Source organism: Ricinus communis, chromosome 8 (genome assembly GCF_019578655.1).
Source record: "Ricinus communis isolate WT05 ecotype wild-type chromosome 8, ASM1957865v1, whole genome shotgun sequence".
NCBI lineage: Eukaryota > Viridiplantae > Streptophyta > Magnoliopsida > Malpighiales > Euphorbiaceae > Ricinus > Ricinus communis.
Genome location: NC_063263.1, coordinates 19,424,334 through 19,444,891, shown reverse-complemented (window position 1 = coordinate 19,444,891; position 20,558 = coordinate 19,424,334). Strand labels below are relative to the sequence as shown.

Here is a 20,558-nt window from a genome sequence, read left to right as displayed (position 1 = left end):
AATAAAAAGAACAAGAGAAAAAATTGAAAAAAAGAAGAAGAAGAAATAGAGAAATGAGAAAAATGGAAGAAATGAAAAAAATAAATAAAAGGTTATAAAAAGAAAAAGAAATGAAAGAATGGAGAAACGAAAAAAAGAAATAAATGAAGATGGAAAAGAAAATAGAGAATACAAATAAAAAAAAAAGAAAAAAAAAAGAGAAAAAAAGAAAAGAATGAAAAAAGAGAGAAAGAAAGAAATAATGATAGACTAAAAAAATGATGGAGTGAAGAAGAAAAGATGAATAGATTGAGCGATGACCAAAAATCTGTCACTAGTCCGTCGTTAAAATATTAAATAAGTGAAAAAATTAAAAAAGATTGAGCGGAAATTTTATTTTAAAATTAGCGACGGAAATACTCCATCGCTAATACTATAAATGAGTGGAAAAAATTAAAAAATATTGGTGGAAATTTTTACTTTTCTAAATTAGCAACTACGTATTTCTTGATTAAATCAAGGATTTTTGGCTTTTTGCTACACTAGTTAACTAATAAAAGTAGTTTTTTTTTTTTAATATCTAAAAGAATTGAGATTTCATTCAACATCTTGAACTTTGATTCTTTCTTTTTTTCTTTATACCTTCGCTTTTTCCTGAACCTACAAGTGGTGCTGACTTCATCCGAGCTAAACAAATATATAAGCGGGAGAACTAAGAAAAAAGGCGGGAAAAATTTTAGGATTAGTGACATAATTTTTTGTCATTAATCCATCGCTAGATAGCTAGGGACACATATTCCGTTACTAATTAGCAACGGAAATATGTCCGTCGCTAATTAGCAAGGGAGATGTCTGTTGCTAAACATGGCACCTATCACGCGCTAAATTTTAGCAATGACATAGTTGTCCATCGCTACTTAGTGACGGAAAATTTGCTAATTAGCTAGCGATACATATTCCGTTGCTAATCAGCGTAGAACTACTTTTGTTGCTAATTAGCAATGGAGTTGTCCATCATTAAACATGGCGCCTATCACGCGCCAAACTTTAGCGATGATATAGTTGTCCGTTGTTCCTTAGTGACAAAAAATTACTAATTAGCTAGGGATACATATTCCGTTACTAATTAGCAACAAAAATACGTCTATTGCTAATTAGCAATGAAGTTATCCATCGTAAACATGGCACCAATCACGCGCCAAGTTTTAACGATAGTATAGTTGTCCGTCGCTAATTAGAGAAGGACATTCAGTCGCTAATCTGTCACTAAAATCTAGCTTCATAAATTGGCGCTATAATTTATAACGGAATGGTAATAAATTTTGTCAGTCGCTCTTTTGTAATAAATCCGTTGCTAAAGAGAAAAAAATTCATAATCCTTACTCTATCGCAAGTTCATTTCTAAAATAGGGATGGAAATAGTCCGTCATTAAAATCCGTCGCTATTTCATTGATTTCTTGTAATGTACAACCCAAAGCAAAATTAAAAAAAAATCAACAAGCTTCAGGTGGTAATGAACATTGATATCTTTGGTAGCAAAGTAATAGGATGGTGCGACGGAAAGCAAAAAGTCGGCTACATCACTAGGTTACTACTACTATGGTAGTATGATGGTGGCACCGCTGGTTGACTTGTGGGTATACTGTGAAGCTTTTGTTTAATGGTGTTGGTGATGAAGATTTGTGGTAATTTGGTGGGGATTTGCATGGTGGTTGTCATGAATTTGAACGGCTTAAGAGAGAATTTCAAACTGGTTTAGAGAGAGGAATAGATAGATTTATTATTATTATTATTATTATTATTATTATTCGAGGGATTAATATAATATTTTTTTTAATTTTTCTTTTAGAAAAATAAAAAATAATACAGCTAGGTTTCACTATTTGATTAGTTTATCATTTTATATGGGTCGAAATGCTAACAAAATTATTAACAGTGTTAGTGATTGGATTCAATTGGACATTTTTTTTAAAGCTAAAGGGTATATTTGAGACATTTAAAACATGAGGACATAATTATTCTTCTCCAATTTGTTCAAAGGTTTTTTTTTTTTTTTTTTGTCTATTTCAAAACATACTAATAATAAAAAAAAAAAATATTTTATGATTTTGCGTGTATAACCTACCATCAAAAAATATATTTTTTAAAAATAAGTTTTTTTTTCTATGAATATGTAAATGAGACTGAGAATAAAGGTTAAGAGCATTCCTAATAATATTTCCTGTATGTCTGCCTATTCAATTATAAATAATTAACACTCTATTTTGATTTGTTTTAAAATGTGTGTCCAGCCTGTTTTACTCTCTAATTAAATTTTTTATTAATAAAGTAAAATAAGGGAAAAATAATTAAAGAGAGATAATATAATTTTTAAATAATAAAAGATGAAAAAAATAAAAGAGAAATAATAAAACATATTTAAGAGCATCCCAACAAACTCTTAAATCGTGTTCATTCTCTATTATGGAGGACATATGCAAAAATTAGGCTTCCAAGAGACTTTCTAATTTATCTCTCTTTCCTAAAATGACTTAAGAGCCACATTCTCTCACCTTAAACTAATTTTTATGCCAGTCCTATGGGCCAATAAATATATATTTTTATTAGGCTCAATTATTGTATTTTGTACTTAAATTAATTTGTTATTGTCATTGTAATAAATAAATAAATAGAATCAAATTGTTTGTTTTTGTTATTAATAAAGAATATATTCTTATGTGTCAATTATACGGTAACATTGTATAAATATGTTACAATTATTTATATTTACGATCAATGTATGTTATTGATTGTATTTGACAATTATGACTTGAAAATAAGTGATAGTTTTAGTCAATTATATACTTGAGTTTTGTATGTAGTATACAAAACAATCATATTGTGTTAAGCTCATTAGAGGCTTTAACTTTTTCTATCTTTTTCATTGTCCAATGATTTTATTCTTTGATTTTGTATAAATCAGTTGTTATATTTTTAATGGATATAATTTAAGCAAGCCCGACATATTAAAAATAATGACAATTGATTTTGAAGTTTATTTTTATTTTTAAATTGATACAGTATTATTTATAATGTTTTTTTAGACATTTAATTTTGGATGAGTTTATAATTTTGCGTATTATAATAATAATTTAAATTATGGCATATTAATGATACTATGCTTCTTTTTTTTCTTTCTTCTTTTTTTATCTCTTCCTTTTAATTTAGAAAGTTTAAATTTTAATCTTGGTCTTAATAAAATGATTCGTTTTAATTGGAATAAATAATCTTTTGATACTACAAATCTCCATCTTTTATTTTGATATTATGAGTATCTTTTTTGGTACTTAAAAATGCATTTTCTTTCCCTTTCTTTAAGTTGTAGAAAGATAAAACTTGTGCATCAAATATTTAGTAATTCACTATTTGTATAATAAGATATCACAAATTTATATTTATACCAATAAACTGAGAAAGGGAACTATATATATATATTTGTGCTTATAGGTCTATGTGGTCTAATTTGCAGCTTTTCACATTGTGGACACATATATTTTTAAGTGCAAGTTATATTTCATGCAATACCTCGATTACAACACACCAATTTCTAGCACAAATCTCTGCATTCATAATTTAAATTTGGCACCACTTTTTTTAATTTTTTTATAATTTTAATTAAGAAATTTTTATTTGTATGCTTTTTAATTTTTTTTTTAAAAATTTTGTCAGAAATTTTTTACTAAAAGTATACATAAAGGATATCAAAATGATATCATTTAACTTGCATTATTGTCAAACCAGCCAAGTAAGATAGATTTATCATTTTTTTATATCTTTATATTTGATATCCATATACTAAGGGATATTACATATTTCTTATAGTAACTTATGTATTTTGACAATAATAAAGATGTGTGTCTTACCAAAAATATACTCAAAATGCTATTAAAAATATATGAAGATAAAATTAATATAAAACCAAAAAAGTCATTTAAATATACAAAAAAAGATAATAGTTTTGTGTTTATAGTAGCTATTTAGATTTTTAAATAGAGATGAAGAATGAATTTGATTATATTATTTACTAAGAAAAATGATGCTGAAAGGATATTAAAAATATACCAATAAGATACTATAATGCAGTTAAAAAAAAGGCTGTATAAATTAAAAAAATAAATTTTAAATCATAAAAAATCGAGCTATTAAAAAAAAATTGCACAACTCTTCTCTTATATATATATATATATATATATATATAACTCGAAAAAGAACCCATGGGAAGTGTGACAGCTTGGCCTAGAGAAGCAGTCCGATGAAGGCGGGAATTAGACGCCGGGGCAAAGATAGGATGCCTGGACAAGGAGCGGCTTCTGACAGGCTTCTAGGATGACAGCACCTTAAGATACGGGGGTACATGAATGAATCGAATTGCACATCAAAATGGGACAAGGAATGATTGATAACATATATGTAAAGAGTTGGAACTAATCACATGAGGTATCTTTTGGTTGTTTGGCTGTGGAGTTGTAGGAACTCCAAAGTTAAACGTGCTTGGTTCAGAGAATCCGCCAAAGGGACAAAACAGTGAGGCCAGTGGGGGCCAAAGCAGACAGTATCTTATGTGATCTGGTTCCGATCTTTACAAATGGTATCAGAGCAGGATCCTTCTAGTAAATGTGGGCATGTGACAGCCTAGCCTAAAGAAGCAGTATGATGAGGGCGGGAAGTGGACGCCGGGGCAAAGATGGGATGCCTGGATAATGAGCGGCTTCTGGCAGGCTTCTAAGAGGGTAGTACTCTAAGGCACGGTGGTACATCAATGAATCGAATTTTACATCTAAATGGGGTGGGGAATGATTGATTACATATATGTAAGGAGTTAGAACTAATCATATGAGGCACCTTTTAGTTGTTTGGCTGCGGAATTGTAGAAACTCCAAAGTTCAACGTGCTTGATTCATAGAAATTTCAGGATGGGTGACCTCTTAGAAAGTTCTCGAACCCGCCAAAGGGACAAAACCGTGAGGCCAGTGGGGGCACCAAAGCGGACAATATCTCATGTGATCTGGTTCCGGTCGTCATAGGAAGCTATACAAGGACAAAAACTAAAGTGTCATTTTTAGAGATTTCTAAACGTGTAAATTTTCTTTTTATAAAGACATGTGCAACTTCAATTACAAGAATGAATTGGAAAGAACCTATTGTAACCAATAGTAGTAGTGATCACAATCCGGTTTCATTCGTTTGAGCTATTTTATAAACCGAATTAAAATTATTAATTTTTTTCATTAATAAAACCTAACCAAACCAAATTAGAATTATTAGTTCTATTTATAAAAATCTGAACCAAACTACCTTTAATAGTTAATCCTTGAAAATAGTTCAGTGTCGTGTAACCGTTATTTCTTTTAATTTTCATAAGTCACTAAAGCACAATAATAATAATAATAATAATAGTAATAGTAATAATAATAATAATAATAATAATAAACAATTAATTGTTAAACATAATTTGTAACAATAAATAATAATATAAATAACTACAAATATCCAACCATAATTCATATGATTATTGGAAAATGATATTACTCCTAGTCTATAAATCTAAATCATTAAAAGGGACCTCCAAAAGAAATGATACAAATCTAAATCATACTTGGAGACCTCCAAAAATTGTGAAGGCTTAATATAGTTTTAACAGTTCCAACATATTTTCTCAGCTTATAAATAACCAAAAGGCTTGGCAAATGTAGGCAAAAACTTATTTTGTATAAAAGTCTCCTAAATTACGCCCTTTGCTTCTTGAGTTCCAAAATTTAAAATAGTCACAAGGTGATAAAAAAACCTAATAAGAATAATAATATTCTCTTTGAACCATAAATAACTAACTTTTGACACAAAAAATGAGCCTATCCCCAGCTTTTGCTGCAATCCTACTACTGAATCTTGAGCATAGGAAAAGCAATTACATCTAGAATGCTAGCAGAGTTTGTCAAAAGCACCACCAACCTGTCAATGCCAAATCTCTAATCCAAAACAAACTATTCCCATTATGTTTTTCCCCTAGAAAGTTATATAATATGAAAGGCAAATCAATCTTTAACTTATTAAAACCATGAATGTCTTTTTGGATATAAGACGCCAATTTGACTTTAACAATTGAAAAGATAAAGTCCAATCTTAAATTATCTTCAAAGGGCAACTTGTGTATATTGCTAATAAATTTACTATAGGACACATTTCTCAAGGGTATAAATAAATAGTTTGAGAATCTTTTCCAACCTCTACCATGAAGAGTTTCATTAGATAGCGTTGATTTTCGCTAGTGATATTCTTTGAGAAAAAATAAAAAAGCACAATATAGAGGTGATTACCATTCCTGAAGTACGTGGCATCCCATATTCCAAAGCCGTTAAAAAGTCATCATCAAGTGTCACCTCATATGAATCATCATCGTTCATCTTTTTTCTCTTCTGGATTATGTGCTTCTGAAATAGTTGTTGTCTATTCATTATGCTGCCTCACATGCTCTTCCAAATGTCATCTTTGAAAATATATCAAATTGAGGACTCTTATTAAAACTTAGTTACAGGTTTCATGATGTAGCAGAAAAAGAATAAAATAGCAAGGGAGGAGAGAGAAAGAACATGCACTCGACTTAATAGTACATACTTGCTTGAACCGTGTGTCTTGTTAGTACCTAGAAAGTAACAAAATAACAAGAGAATAAGAAAATAAAATGTCAACAATAAGGCAGCCACATGCTCGACTTCGCCAAAGGATAATTATGACACACACGAAGACTATCCAAAGAACAAGCTACATTCTTTTAATTCACAAAGACGCCTTTCTAGATATCAGAAGACTGAGGAGCACTAACTTTATGTGCCATTGCTTTACAAATCAATAGATGTTCCACACTTCTTACTTTACTTCACTAAACATCAACATAAGTTTTTAGTTCATTAACTATCAACATAAGTTTTTAGTTCATTGCATTAAAAATAAAATAAAATAAAATAATTTTGAGTCATTTTGACAAACCATTACTCAAGTCAAAACTGTATTGTGAAGTTTTCTTTATTCTAAAAGTATCCTATTACATTGTACTATTTCATATTATGGTCAATAAGTTCAAGACAAACATGTATTCTCCATGTTAAAACCACCAACTAAAAAAATATAAGGAGAAATGTTAAGATAAAAAAATACCAAAAGTTGGACTACAATAAATGAAAAGATAAAGGTAAAAGTTTGGTTTATTCATATATGCACCTCTATAACTTGCAAAAAGAACATTTCAAATTCTTTTATAAATTTCGTTGCATTATGAAATTTAATATAAATCATTAATAAATTAATAATAACCTCTTATCTCAACAACTCATCCAAGAATATTTAGCCAATATCATAAATATAAAAACTTGATAATAAAAGAGTAATTAGTTATAGCGTAATTGATAACAAAAAATCCATCACTTGTATTTACACATTACAAGAAGAATACAAAAATAACATATCAGCAAATGGGTTGAGACTTAAATAAAAAGTCATGTAACCTAGGAGAAAATTACCTGAGTTCTTGGGCATCATAAGGCTGCAGACCAAGTTCATTACTAAATTTATGATGTATGATTTGTTTAACCTTCCCATTATAGTCTGTGCAAATGATGGATGGTTAAAAAAATATAGATGACAAGAATATTTTTATAAATAGATATAAAATCAATCAAAAAATTTCAGATGCACGCAATACAACAGTAGCAATAATATATCAACAATATTATTAAATTGCTAACAACTGAAACTACCGAATAATAACATTTCATGGTAAAATCAATTGAAATAAGCTCTTTAAAATATAATTTTTCATAGTTCCCATGTGATATCCCTTAAGATCTCAAATCTGGTATGGACATCCAGCAAGAATGATGACAACTTTTGTAACATGTTGCTTAAAATTTCAGGGTTCAGTTTCTGGCATGAATGACAAAAAGCTTTATACTAAGTAGTTGAAAAATAAAAAAAATTGACAAAAAGCTTTACATTAAGTAGTTGAAAAATAAACAAATATATGTGATACTTATTGAACCCCTTTTCAAACCTCATTTTATGAATTGTACCAAGATAGAAGTTTTAACCAAATATGTCATGACCCACTTGTAAAGGCACAATTATATCTCATTCATTCAGACTCGCATATGAATGAAGTCACATTTCTAGTAAGAATATGTGATACAATAAAATTGAATTATGGCATAAGAATCATTCCAAACATGGAATATGACAACCTAGGTTCATAAAATTTCATTTCTTTCTTTCATAACAAATGGGAACAACAATTCAAAACATTAAAGAGAAGAAGATAACTCATAAAAAAACTACAGACTTGCAAATAATGTGATCACAATAAGAAAAAATATGATGAAACATTGTCATCTGGCTTAAAAAGGTATTTAAACATATTAAGACAAACCAATTGGTTTATCAAAGAGAACTCATAGTAGCCTAAATTAAAATATAATCCTATAATTATCAAAGTAATTTTTAGCAATGTCCGATCCAAACTAAATTACTCATCTTATCTAGATTGGATATTTAAAAACATACAAACAAAAGAGTTCTTTACAATTGAGAGAGACAAATTCTATGATGTAAGTAATTCAAATAAAAATGACCAAGTTGATAGGCCTTAACACATGGGATATAGACATGGTGTTTCGTAATGTTCATTAAGGTAAAAAAACACATTAAGATTGTACTCTTTGGAGTTTTACAAAATATTACTGAGATAGAAAGAGAGAAAGAATTATCTCACTTCTTTCATTTTCAACTCCAATATCTTCTAATACTAATATGTTGCATCATTTGTTACAGTTCTTTTTCTTTTTTTTTTCTTCCTTCTAAATCCACCTGCATCGCACATATAAAAAATAAATAAGAAAAAGAGCAAAGAAATCACAAAAAGTATAAGTACAACTTGAAAAGCTAAACACATCTCACTTTTCAAATTAAGTGTCATCACTTGCGTATTATCTAAATCACTTCTAACTAAAAATAATTTAGTGTATCATTAGTACAATAAAAATAATTGCTTCTTCTGTAAATACTACCTTACAGAAACTTATTCACATGTATCAAATCTCCACACCTAATACAATTAGACCTTTTCTCCCCACCAGAGAAGGTCATCCAGTAGTATAGGTTTCTGCCTCCACACTCTTTCCTTATCTCTTATATTCTTTTCGATTGTGACATTTGCTTTTATGTTAGGACAACAAAAAAAAAGTGGAGAGAAGAGCAATAATAAAAACCAAGATCATATGCTCTACAATGTAGATAAATTGTATATCTTTTCGCGCAATGTGCGATATCTAAGAAAATATTTTTCTACTATCCATGGAGCTTACTGGGAATGTCCAAAAAATAAGCAAAAACCAAACAACTAAATTTGTTGATTTATTAATTCAAAGCACAGTACAATACATAGATTTAGAAAATCCATTTGGTTGCCTTAAGAAATTGTTTGAAGATGTAGGGTGCCAAATCACTTAAAAAAGTAACTAAATACCAAAGCTTTAGGACAATGTCTTAAGAATAAATGATAATTAGTAGACAATAAAACTAATATTTTTCAAGAACATATCCACCAAGAATTAGAATGCTAGAATTGATTATTGCCTTATTCCAGATGGATTGGAAGCCTGGCTATGACACCTTAAATTTAAAAAATTGAGAAAAGAAAGCTTATACCAAGAAGTGAAATATTTTTCTAATTAAGAAATAACAAAGCGCCTCATGAAAATATGTAATCATAATTATAACAAATAATAATTCAAAACAAAGGCATATAAAAGCAGCTATAAATGGATCGTTGGACAAGAGGTTTTGAACCTAATTTTCAAGAATAATATATACTTAGTATCAATGAAGGATCATTGATTGCCATAAAAGCAACAACCTCCCTTGAATAGAAATGTGCTAAGAAAAAAAGTTGGTAAGATATTAGGCCAAATTTGATAGCCAAAGGAATAAATAGATATGTAATCTTTTTGAACCATACTTATAAAGCCTCTTGTATCAATGAAACTGCCACTATATGAATGACATGCTTTGAAGTTGTAATTCATAAAACCAGTCTATTACTGCGACCAAAACCTGCATTAGTTTACCATAAAAAAATGTGTTACTATTAGAGTCAATAACCAAAGAGAAACAAGGAGAAAAATCTGAAAATTGAAATCTCTGATCAAAAGAGTATGATGCCATGACTTTGCAATTGAAGATATAGAAGATTGAAAGGTGATGGAAAGTGCAGAAATTGATTTAGAAAAGCCACTCTAAAAATGAGATAATGATACTTAATAAATAATAACAAAATAAATCAAGAAATAAATGGATATAAAAAATCTTAAGCTGGAAAGCAATTTAGTAATAAAAGAAGAAAAACTCTCCTAGGAATTATATTAATTTGAAGACTAAGGATACTCTCTTTTGTAGAAACTCTCTGTCTCTTTTATAAACGAAGAATACAAAGAGACTCGAAGAAAGAAAGGACCTACCTCAAAATTGTTATAATCTAGTAAAAGATTTAACGGAATGAGTTGAAAGAGTAGTAAAAGGTTTAATGAAAATCTATTAATAGCAAAGAGATAATTTTTTACCATTAAGAAGAGAAGGTTTTTAGAAGGATATGCCTAAATTGAAAGAAATGACTTAAAAAACAAGAAAGAGTGCCACTTAAGAAAGAGAAAATATGTGTCAAAACACTTTTTACATAGATTTAAGGAGGAAGAAAGTGGTTCTTAAGTGACTTTAAGTATATTCTATTATTTCTCCTTCTTACTTTTTTCATCTTTTTTTTCTTAAAGAGTTACATTCTCTCTCCTTATTCACTTTTCTTTCCTTTTACTTTATTAATAACAAATTAATTAGAGAGTAAAATAGAAATTATTATTTGAATACATATACATTTCAAGACAAGTTAAAATAGAGAGTTAATTAATTATAATTTAATAAAGAGACATATAGAAAGTATTGTTGGAAATACTCTAAGAGCCACTGTCTTAAGAAGAGAGAATTTGACTCTTAAGTCATTATTAGGGAAAGGATGATGAATTAGGAAGTATTTTGATAGTCTACTTTCTGCATGTACTCCTATATAATAGAAAATGAGCATGATTTAAGAGTTTGTTAGAGATGCTTTAATAAAGCAATTACAGGACTATAACATAAGTCAAATTTGTAGATCCAACAAGTTTAATTAAGTTTACCATGACTAATGCAAATGTTGCAGAAGTTCTATAAGAAAAATGATCGAAAAATTGGAAAGCAGTCTTCTACTAATCTATTGGTTCGTGCATGAATATGGAAAATGACTTCCTTTTAATTCGCAAAAATATACTACGAAATTAATATTTTTTTTATTCTAAAGCAGAATTCCAAAATTTGGATAAAGAAGAAACAACATTCTAGTAAATTTTTATTTAATGTCAACTCTTTACATACGATATTTATATGCTATTAAATTAACTAAGAGGGTATTTGGTTCAGAAGTTTTATGCAGCTGCTAACTGTTTTTAACTGAACAATTATATTAAACCCATTTGGTAAGACTTAAGAATCAACAACTAATAGTTGATTTAGTCTCAATCAATTACTGATCCTATAAGCTCTATCTTGGAGCTTTTCTTATCAGTTGATAGCTGATTTTATCTTATTTATTTATTTAGATAATATTATCCTTATTAAAACTTTCTTTAAGTTGATATCATATATTAATTTTAGACCAATTTTTCCCTTGAACTTCTGTGCAATGTTCAAAAACACCAATTTAAACTTTTTCAGCAAATAGCCCCATAAACTTATGTCCAAGGGTCAAATATATCTAATTTAAACTTTTCAGCAAATAGCCTTCTGAACTTATATCCAAAGGTCAAATATACCAATTTAAACTTTTTAAAAGTGAAATAGCATTAAATTTTTAGATTTAATTGAATTATAAATTTAAAAATAAATATTTATTTCAATAATAACCCTCCCAAATTTTAAATTTTGCTAAACACGCTCTTGTATAACGCGTTACTAGATATTGTATCAGTAAATTAATGAAATAAAAATTATGTTTAATTTTTATAACTCAATTAAACCTAAACATCTAATGTTATTTAAAAAAATTCAGATCGGGTGTATTTGACCTTTAAATATAAGTTTAGAGGCTATTTGCTAAAATAAATTAAATTGAATGTATTTGATCTTTTATCCAATTAATTTTTTATAATTCATGATAAATAGTATTGTTTTAAAATTACACTTGATAGTTAAACTGTTATGATATTTATAATTTATTAGTGGAATTTAATTAATCCCTAATTTTGAAATGACTTCTATTAAATATTTTTAATAATAAACATAATTGATCTAGACAAAATTAATTATAATATTTTTAGTTATTATAAGCTATTTTTATTAACTTTTGTATAATTAAAAATAATATAACAAAATAAAACATTTAAAAATAAATTATATCCTCAATGGCCATTTAATATATTAATATCAACCACTAATAAAACATTACTAAACAGTTTAATTTATCAGTTACTAATTACCAATAATCAGTATCAACTACCAACTATCAGCCACCAGCTATCAACTGCATTGATCAGCTGAATCAAATAGGCTCTAAGAAATAAAAGTCAGAAAATAATATGTAACCTCCAAAAGCATTATGTTTCTCTATATCATGTAAGATCCTACGAGGGTGTTTAGTTCAGCTGTTGGGATTACTGTTAGTTGATTTAGATCCAATTGCTGAATAAGATTTGTTTGGTAGGATTAGCAGCTGGTTTAAACTAAAACAATAGCTAATAGGATTAACTCTTAACAACTTTTGGCCAACTGGTGATATTAATTTTATACATCACACAAAATTATTTTCTTTATTAATTATTTAAACTATCCTCTCTAGATTCTGTCAATATGTAGCTTTTATATTTATTCATAACAAGTTGATAATTTCATCTATGTTTTTGTCATATGCATTTCCATGTTGATCTTGACTTACCAATTTTAATTAATATCTAGAATTAATTAATATATATACATATAAATAAGGAAAAAATTACTAAACAGGCACAAGAAAGACATACTTTGTATTATAATATCTTTTTAGGAAAATACTAAACATTTCATCAATTTTTATTTTACTCTTATTCATTTGATGTGACATATAATATTTTTACAAAATAATCTCTTAATATTTTGAGGTAAAGGGCTTGTTTTATAAAAATATTATATACCACATCTTGTGGGTGAAAATTAGAACAAAAATAGGTGAGTTGTGTAGTATTACGCATTTTTTTATGGTTGTATATTCAGTTCACATTATTACACATAAATATTTATTCTAATAATATTTTTATTTGTATATTATAGTTTAAATATAATTTATACTCATCATTTTATATACTAAAAAAAATAACTGAAAAATATTTACCAAACACTAACATGAATCAGCTACCAGTTATTATCTATTTGCTATTAGTTATCAGCTAAACCAAACAGACCTTAAATATATTTTCTAATATTCATACAATTAAGAGTAAAAAGAAAGACCAATTTGCATGTTTTTTAAAGAAAAAGAAACATATGTAAATAAATCTTCTAAACAAAGTATTATTTCTAAAACCAAATCTAATAATAACATATATAAAAGTACAAACAAAGGGGATAGTCAAATTTACTGAAATGTTCTCACTAGTTATTTAATTAATTGTATTAGTATAATTATTTATTTAAATTTATTAATAAATAATATAAATATCTTATTAAATATATGTGTAATTCTAGAAGTCCAACTCTATTAGAAATTTCAATATCAATTATATTGTATCTATAATAATCTTGTTTAATTATTTTATATGATGATTTCTCTTTTAAATTTTTGAATGAATACTAGGACATAATTTTAGCAATCTTAAGTGTAATATTTATGGACTTATATTTTGATTATTCATCATGTTGTTTCTTAATTTCATATTTCCATGCATGAAACTGAAGAATAATAATTGATTTACACAACTAATCAGATTATGGATGCGAAAAATGAGTTTGGCAAACAGTCACAGTGGGTGCTTAAATTGCTTATACAGGCTAAAAAAAAAATATTTTTTTTTAATTAGATAACTAATTTCTTGAAATAATGTTTTTAGCTATATATAAAAATAAAACAATAAGTATAATTGACAAGTTTAATATCTATGAATTATGTATAATTTACATCAGTAAGAAATTAATAATTAATATGATATATGAAAGTATGAAGAGGGAACAAGAAAAGCGACAAATAAATTTAATAAAATGTTTGTGCCAGTATTTTTATAACAATGATTTAAGGTACAATTTGATTAATAATATTTCTTAGATCTAATAATAGTTTTATTTAATAAAAGGGTAAAAATAAATAATTAGGTGAAGTGTAACATAAAAAAATATAAATGGTAGGATTTTCGCAAAATTTTAACCTATTCAAATGTTTATAAAAGAGCATATAACAAGATGAATTTATTAGAAGATTATATTTAAATAAATAATAATAAATTAGAAGATCACAAATTTAAAAGAATAATTGATACTAAAAATTAATTTCATATTTAATAGTTAAGATTATAAATAGAAAGGGTTGATTTATTCAAATCGAATAGTAATATTTTTGGAGTTATATTTTGATTATTCATTATTTTATTTCTTAATTTCATATTCCCACACATGAAACCGAAAAACAATAATTGATTTACACATAACTAATTAATTATGGATGTGAAAAATGAGTTTGGCAATAGTCATAGTGGGTGCTTAAATTGCTTATGCGGTGTAAGAAAAAAATAGAATTTTTAATTAGATAACTAATTTCTTGAAATAATTTTTTTTAAAATTATGCATAGCTATATATAAAAATAAAAAAATAATTATAATTGAAGAGTTCAATATCTATAAATTATGTATAATTTACATCAGTGAAAAACTAATAATCATAAATTATGTATAATTTGCATCAGTGAAAAATTAAAAATTAATATGATATATGAAAGTATGAAGAGGGAACAGGGAAAGGGACAAATAAATTTAGTAAAATATTCCAATATTTTTATAACAATGATTTGATTTAGTCATTAGTAGGTACAATTTAATTAATAATATTTTCTAGATTTAATAATAGTTTTATTTAATAAAAAAGGTAAATAAATAATTAGGTGAAGTGTAAAATTAGAAAACTATAAATGGAAGGATTTTCGCAAAGCTTAACCTGTTCAATCGTTTATAAAATAGCATACAACAAGATGAATTTGTTAGAAGATTAAATTATTCAAATAATGATAAATTAGTGGATAACAAATTTAAAATAATAATTGATACTAAAAATAAATTTTCATATTTAATAATTTAGATTATAACATAACCCCTATATAAGTGTTGATCTATTCAAATCGAATAGTATTAACGTTAATTGATTAAGTAAATATTTTTAATTTTTATTAAGTTAAAATATTTATAGATTTAGAAACCTTTTAACTAAAATTTCAACTCTATTAAATCTTTCATCTCATTTTGATACTTTTGTTTATCGACCCCAAGATATAGTTTTTTTTTTAATTATTAATTTAATAGCTAATTATCAGTTATCCGAAACGATATTAATAAAATATATATTTGTGTGTGATTCATTTAATTTAAAAAAAGGTGTAATAAGAATATTTTAGAAAAAAATATGACACGAATTAATGATATAGGTCTAAAATTTATATTTAATAATTTATGTATAAAACGAGAGTGGCCTGTCAAATTTAGACAAAGGAAAAATAATATCTTATTAATAATTTATTTTAATAGATTCATTATTTGCTAATTAATTACTATCTAAAAGTATTTGTAGAGCTAGGAGACTATAATCTAAATTCTCATAGAATTTTATTAAATTTATTAATAAAAAAATAGTAGAATAATGAGTTTAACTATTAATACATGTCCTGGGAAAAAAACTAGGATTAAGAAAAGACTCAAAAGTAACAAGTATGTTCATACACTCCTACATTACGAAGGGTGCTAAAAAAGAGTGTTCCTCATTTGGTTCTAACTATTGTTGTTGTTTGATGACAATAAGGATTGCCATATTGAGTTTGTGGAAGCTGGTGCATGTTTCAGTAATGCTAGTTTATCGGTGGTTGTTGATAGACATTAAGGAATTCATGTCATGTAAAATGGTGTTCTTGCTTATCTTTATCTCTGTCATAACCCAACTGAGTATTCATCTCATGGGGTTGCAAACAGCTCTGAGGCACATTCGTATTAATTGGTGAAGGGGATACTGCTCGGCCTCTATACTATCGGTGCTTTAGAAAGTCCAGAAGGGATTGTGGTCATGCCCTCCTACAAGACCAATAAAGCAGCTTTATTTAAACATTTAGAATGCTAAGATCTGTTTTCAGCGATGAGTCGCTACTTGATAGGTGATTATGATTATACAAGTTGAGGAAATATAAGATTGTTCATACTCAACAGTGTGATGAGGAATGAGATTGCGATTGATCACGATGATGCATAAGAGAGTACAGACAGCAAACAATTGTTTACAAGAATAAGTAGGGCTTGCATAGAATATGGAGGAAATACTGCAGATGGTAGCTTCTCACTTTAGTTCCTTCCAAGCAATAATATCAAGTCAAATGGCCATTCTTCTAAGAGTCAGTATAACAGCCCTGAGATGTATCATGGTTATCAAATTTAAGCTGACAAATGGACGTTATTAACTCTAACGAACAAAGGGGAAAAAGGGGCTAAACGAGTATCAAACATACGGGATAAAGGATTGATGAGTAAAACATTAGCTCAAATTTAGCTGAATGTACAGTTGTGGTCAATCTTTGGAAATGCATATTTCAATTACAAAATGGCTTGTTCATGAAATTGGAAATTGCAGGATTTAGTGTACTATACTAATTTAGTAGCTTCTTTCATTGAAATGTGTCTTGAATATGCAATATTTACTTTTCAGGAGTCATTATAATGAAATCAATGAGACAGAGAAACTCACAGATATAGCCTCTATAGGCTGCTGGAATCTTGGTAGCTGAAATATGGTGATTCTTCAGAGTTCGTTCCAGTCTGTGGTATGTCTCCTTTGATGTCTAGCATTCCTGGCACAGGAGATAGTGTTCTCAAGTCGCTCAGGAGGGTGCTGGAGGCCCCGAAATCAATTATGCTCCTTTTCGGCCTCACTGGAATTCTCTCAATGCTATTTGATTCTCTAGAAAGGGGAACCGATAAATTGCGCCATAGTTTCAAATTAGGTTTTCTAAATTAGCATTTGAAAGGCACCAAAGAGGGTTCTAAAACCTGAGTACTGATTACCATTATAGGAAGTGTAATCTAAACGGCATTTTTAATTAATTCCAACTATAAGCGAAGTAAGCAAGCAGCAGCAGCAGCAGATCAAGCACAAGAATTATAGCAGATTAAGGGAAAGGCTGTTGCATATGAGGTACTAGGATTTTACATATATGAATCAAATAAATTCAGCATACTAGAAAATATTATTCTAAACATTATAATAAAAATTCCTAAGAGACTAAATACGTAGAAAAAAATCAAACTCCCCCTTCATTGCATTCAAGCATCTAACTATTAAATTTAATATTCCAAAATTCTTTCGTCTTACACTAAAACCACAAACCAAAAGATCAAAAGGAAAAACAACTAATCAGCTACCAACAAAAAATTGTTGATACCCAGCAAAGAATTTGAGCTAATCACCATCACCATCATCATTCTTTTTGTTGATAGGAAGGCATCCATCCTCTTCCATTAAATAGACAAAAATAAGAATCATGCTGAAATAATGGTTCAAGCTCAGCAAAATCATTCGATTGTGTAAAGCTTTGATCATCCCCTAACAACTCAACAGTGAAATTAGCAAGATCTGTGTTGATCAGCCGTTCAATCAAATCGTCAGAACCCAACAACTGATTGCTTTGTTCAGTAACTGCAGTTGAGGCCCCATTAGATTGTTCTTCAACAATTACATCAGCCTTCAAACTCTTGTTTGATATAACACCCTCAGAATTGAATTCTGCTACTACGATCTCATTGCCCTGTTCAGTTACTGCAATTGAGGCCCCATTAGAACTGAAACCTGACAACGCTTGTTCTGCAAGTACAACATCAGTAACCTTGAAACGTTCGTCGGATGTAAGAAACTCAGAATTATTGAAGTCACCTGCAAAATGAACAATTTTCCTTTTCTTGGATGAAACCCGTTTCTTAATCCCAGGCACATTATCAGAAACACCTGTTTCATCAGTAGAGAAATTCTTTTTGAGACGACAAAGAACCCAATCGTAGCTGATATCAAACAAAGAAAACTCATGCATAATCCAACAACCATCATGGATAGAGTTTGGATTTCTATAACTAAAACATTTTTTGGTTCCTTCAATCAACTGCCCTCTATTAGTCTTAATTCTAACAGGCTTTCCAGCATCCACGCCATGCCAAGTACCACCAGCACCAACGCTTCGCAAGATTCTTGAACCCTTCTTCTTTAACTTAGTGAACAAGTAAATCTCTCCATCACTATAAAACGAGCAATTCCCTCCAAATTTCTCCCATAATTGCAACGGCTCGTCCTTGCCATACAAGTTAGTATCAGCCACTAACATGTTGTCAATGGGTAAAAGGCAACCATTGAGTTTGTTGAAAAGATAATAACCTACTAACTCACAGTCAGTAGGGTTGAATCTATATCCAACTGGAATTTGATCCTTTAACTGCTGCATTGTTGTTGGAGTTCAATATTCTTGAGCGAGATAGAAATCCAAGAGAAGAGAAAAAAGGAAAGAAAAGTTGGTTAGGGTTAGGGTTAGGGTTAAGATTACTGAAACTCAGTTTTTCTTTCTTGGCATGAGAGCAATACGTAGGACAGGGCAGTGAGTATTTATAAGGCAATAGTCGGTTGGTTTTGTTTCGGATAAAACCGATTTCGTTTGGGATTCCTTTTTCTGGATAAATGAGGAACAAGGTTCTATTTGGCCCCCAATTTATTGGACAAGCTTAATTTGGCTCCTTTTTAATTTCTTAGCTAATTTAATTCATTAGTTTACTCTTCTTTTTTTATTCAAATAGCCCCTCAATGGGAGAGTGAGAGTCATTCTTCCTTAAGGAAATTTTTAAAAAAGAATTAATTCTTTAAAACTATTTAATAATTTAAAAGCAACTTAAATAGTATAAAAAATTGTGTTATATTATTATTTGCCCTTTTAGAAGATGTGATTGTTTTAGGATAAGGGGCCATTATATAATTAGAATATAAGTCATTTACCATACTAAAATCAATTTGATTTAATAATATTTTACTTTTAGATTAAAGTGTAATTTTATAAATTAACTCTAATTTTGGTAATAATAATTTATTACTCAAAAAAAACTGCAGTTAGATAAATTGATATTAAATTATAATATTAATATGATACTTTTTGGACAGAAAATTATTTTCTAATTAAAAATGAGTAATTAACTATTTTTAAAGGTCATTTATAATATATCACCAAATTTAAGTTATTTTGAGTATGTTAATTCTAGGATAAGGAATAACTGTCAAAATTTAATTGCAATTATCATAATATGATTTAAGTACAATAATGAAAGGATAAAATATAAACATCAAAAGATTTAATTTTAAAAGAAATAAAAAACTAAGTTTTTATTGTATGATATAATAATTATTTTATCCTGTCAAGCATAGCAAGAAAAGAAAGAAAACCCAAGTTTTTATTACTATATGGACTTGAGTGCTTTGTGTTTCAACAAAAGAAGGATACCTATTCAATTGAAACATAGAATAACCATCATTTCAGAAAGAGACACTACATATTTTTCATATATATATATATATATAAGTAACGCAAGGACATTCTTTTCTTTTGGTCGAAAACGAGGGGCTAAAGAAACCCAAACAGAACAAAGAAACTAGATAGCAACATCTCTAATCCTACAATGGCCAGAATATCACCTAAGGAAGTCCCCAACAGATCATCAGGAGGAGAATGAAAGATGTGAAAACCAGCATCCATGTGGAAAGCAAACTGGGCCAATCTATTAGCATAAAGATTAGCTTCTCTAAAAACATGACACACTTGACTTCCCAGTCCTGGTAAAGAGAATCTTTAATCCGGTTGACTCAAGCGTTGCAGTTGCCTACAAGATTACACGATCAAACTAGAATCGATCTCAACCTCAACTATTCTGAACTTCATATCCCACGCAAGCTTCAAACCGTGCAGTAAGCTCCACAATTCAGCTTCTAAAGGGAGCGTATACCAAATAATCCAATCATCTTGAGTGCCTAATGACTCCATCAGCAGTAAGGCCATTATGGGCACAAGACGCAGCATCAGTATTAAACTTAACCACGCCTGGAGGTGGTTTAGACCAGGACACCCAACCAGGCACACGTTTCACTCGAGCTTCAAAGAGCAAACTGTAATGCTCTTCACTAGCTAAATTCTCCAAACATCTTCTCTTAAAGAAGTGAATTTAATCTTCTTGG

General features: G+C 28.5%; 1 protein-coding gene across 1 annotated transcript; it reads right to left on the bottom strand.

Moving 5' to 3' along the window:
• Window positions 1-17,778: 17,778 nt before the first annotated feature.
• Window positions 17,779-18,789, bottom strand: LOC8266751 (NAC domain-containing protein 41). Its single transcript, XM_015727730.1, has one exon. It carries the CDS (start codon window positions 18,787-18,789, stop codon window positions 17,779-17,781), a length of 1,011 nt encoding a protein of 336 aa, XP_015583216.1.
• Window positions 18,790-20,558: the final 1,769 nt, after the last annotated feature.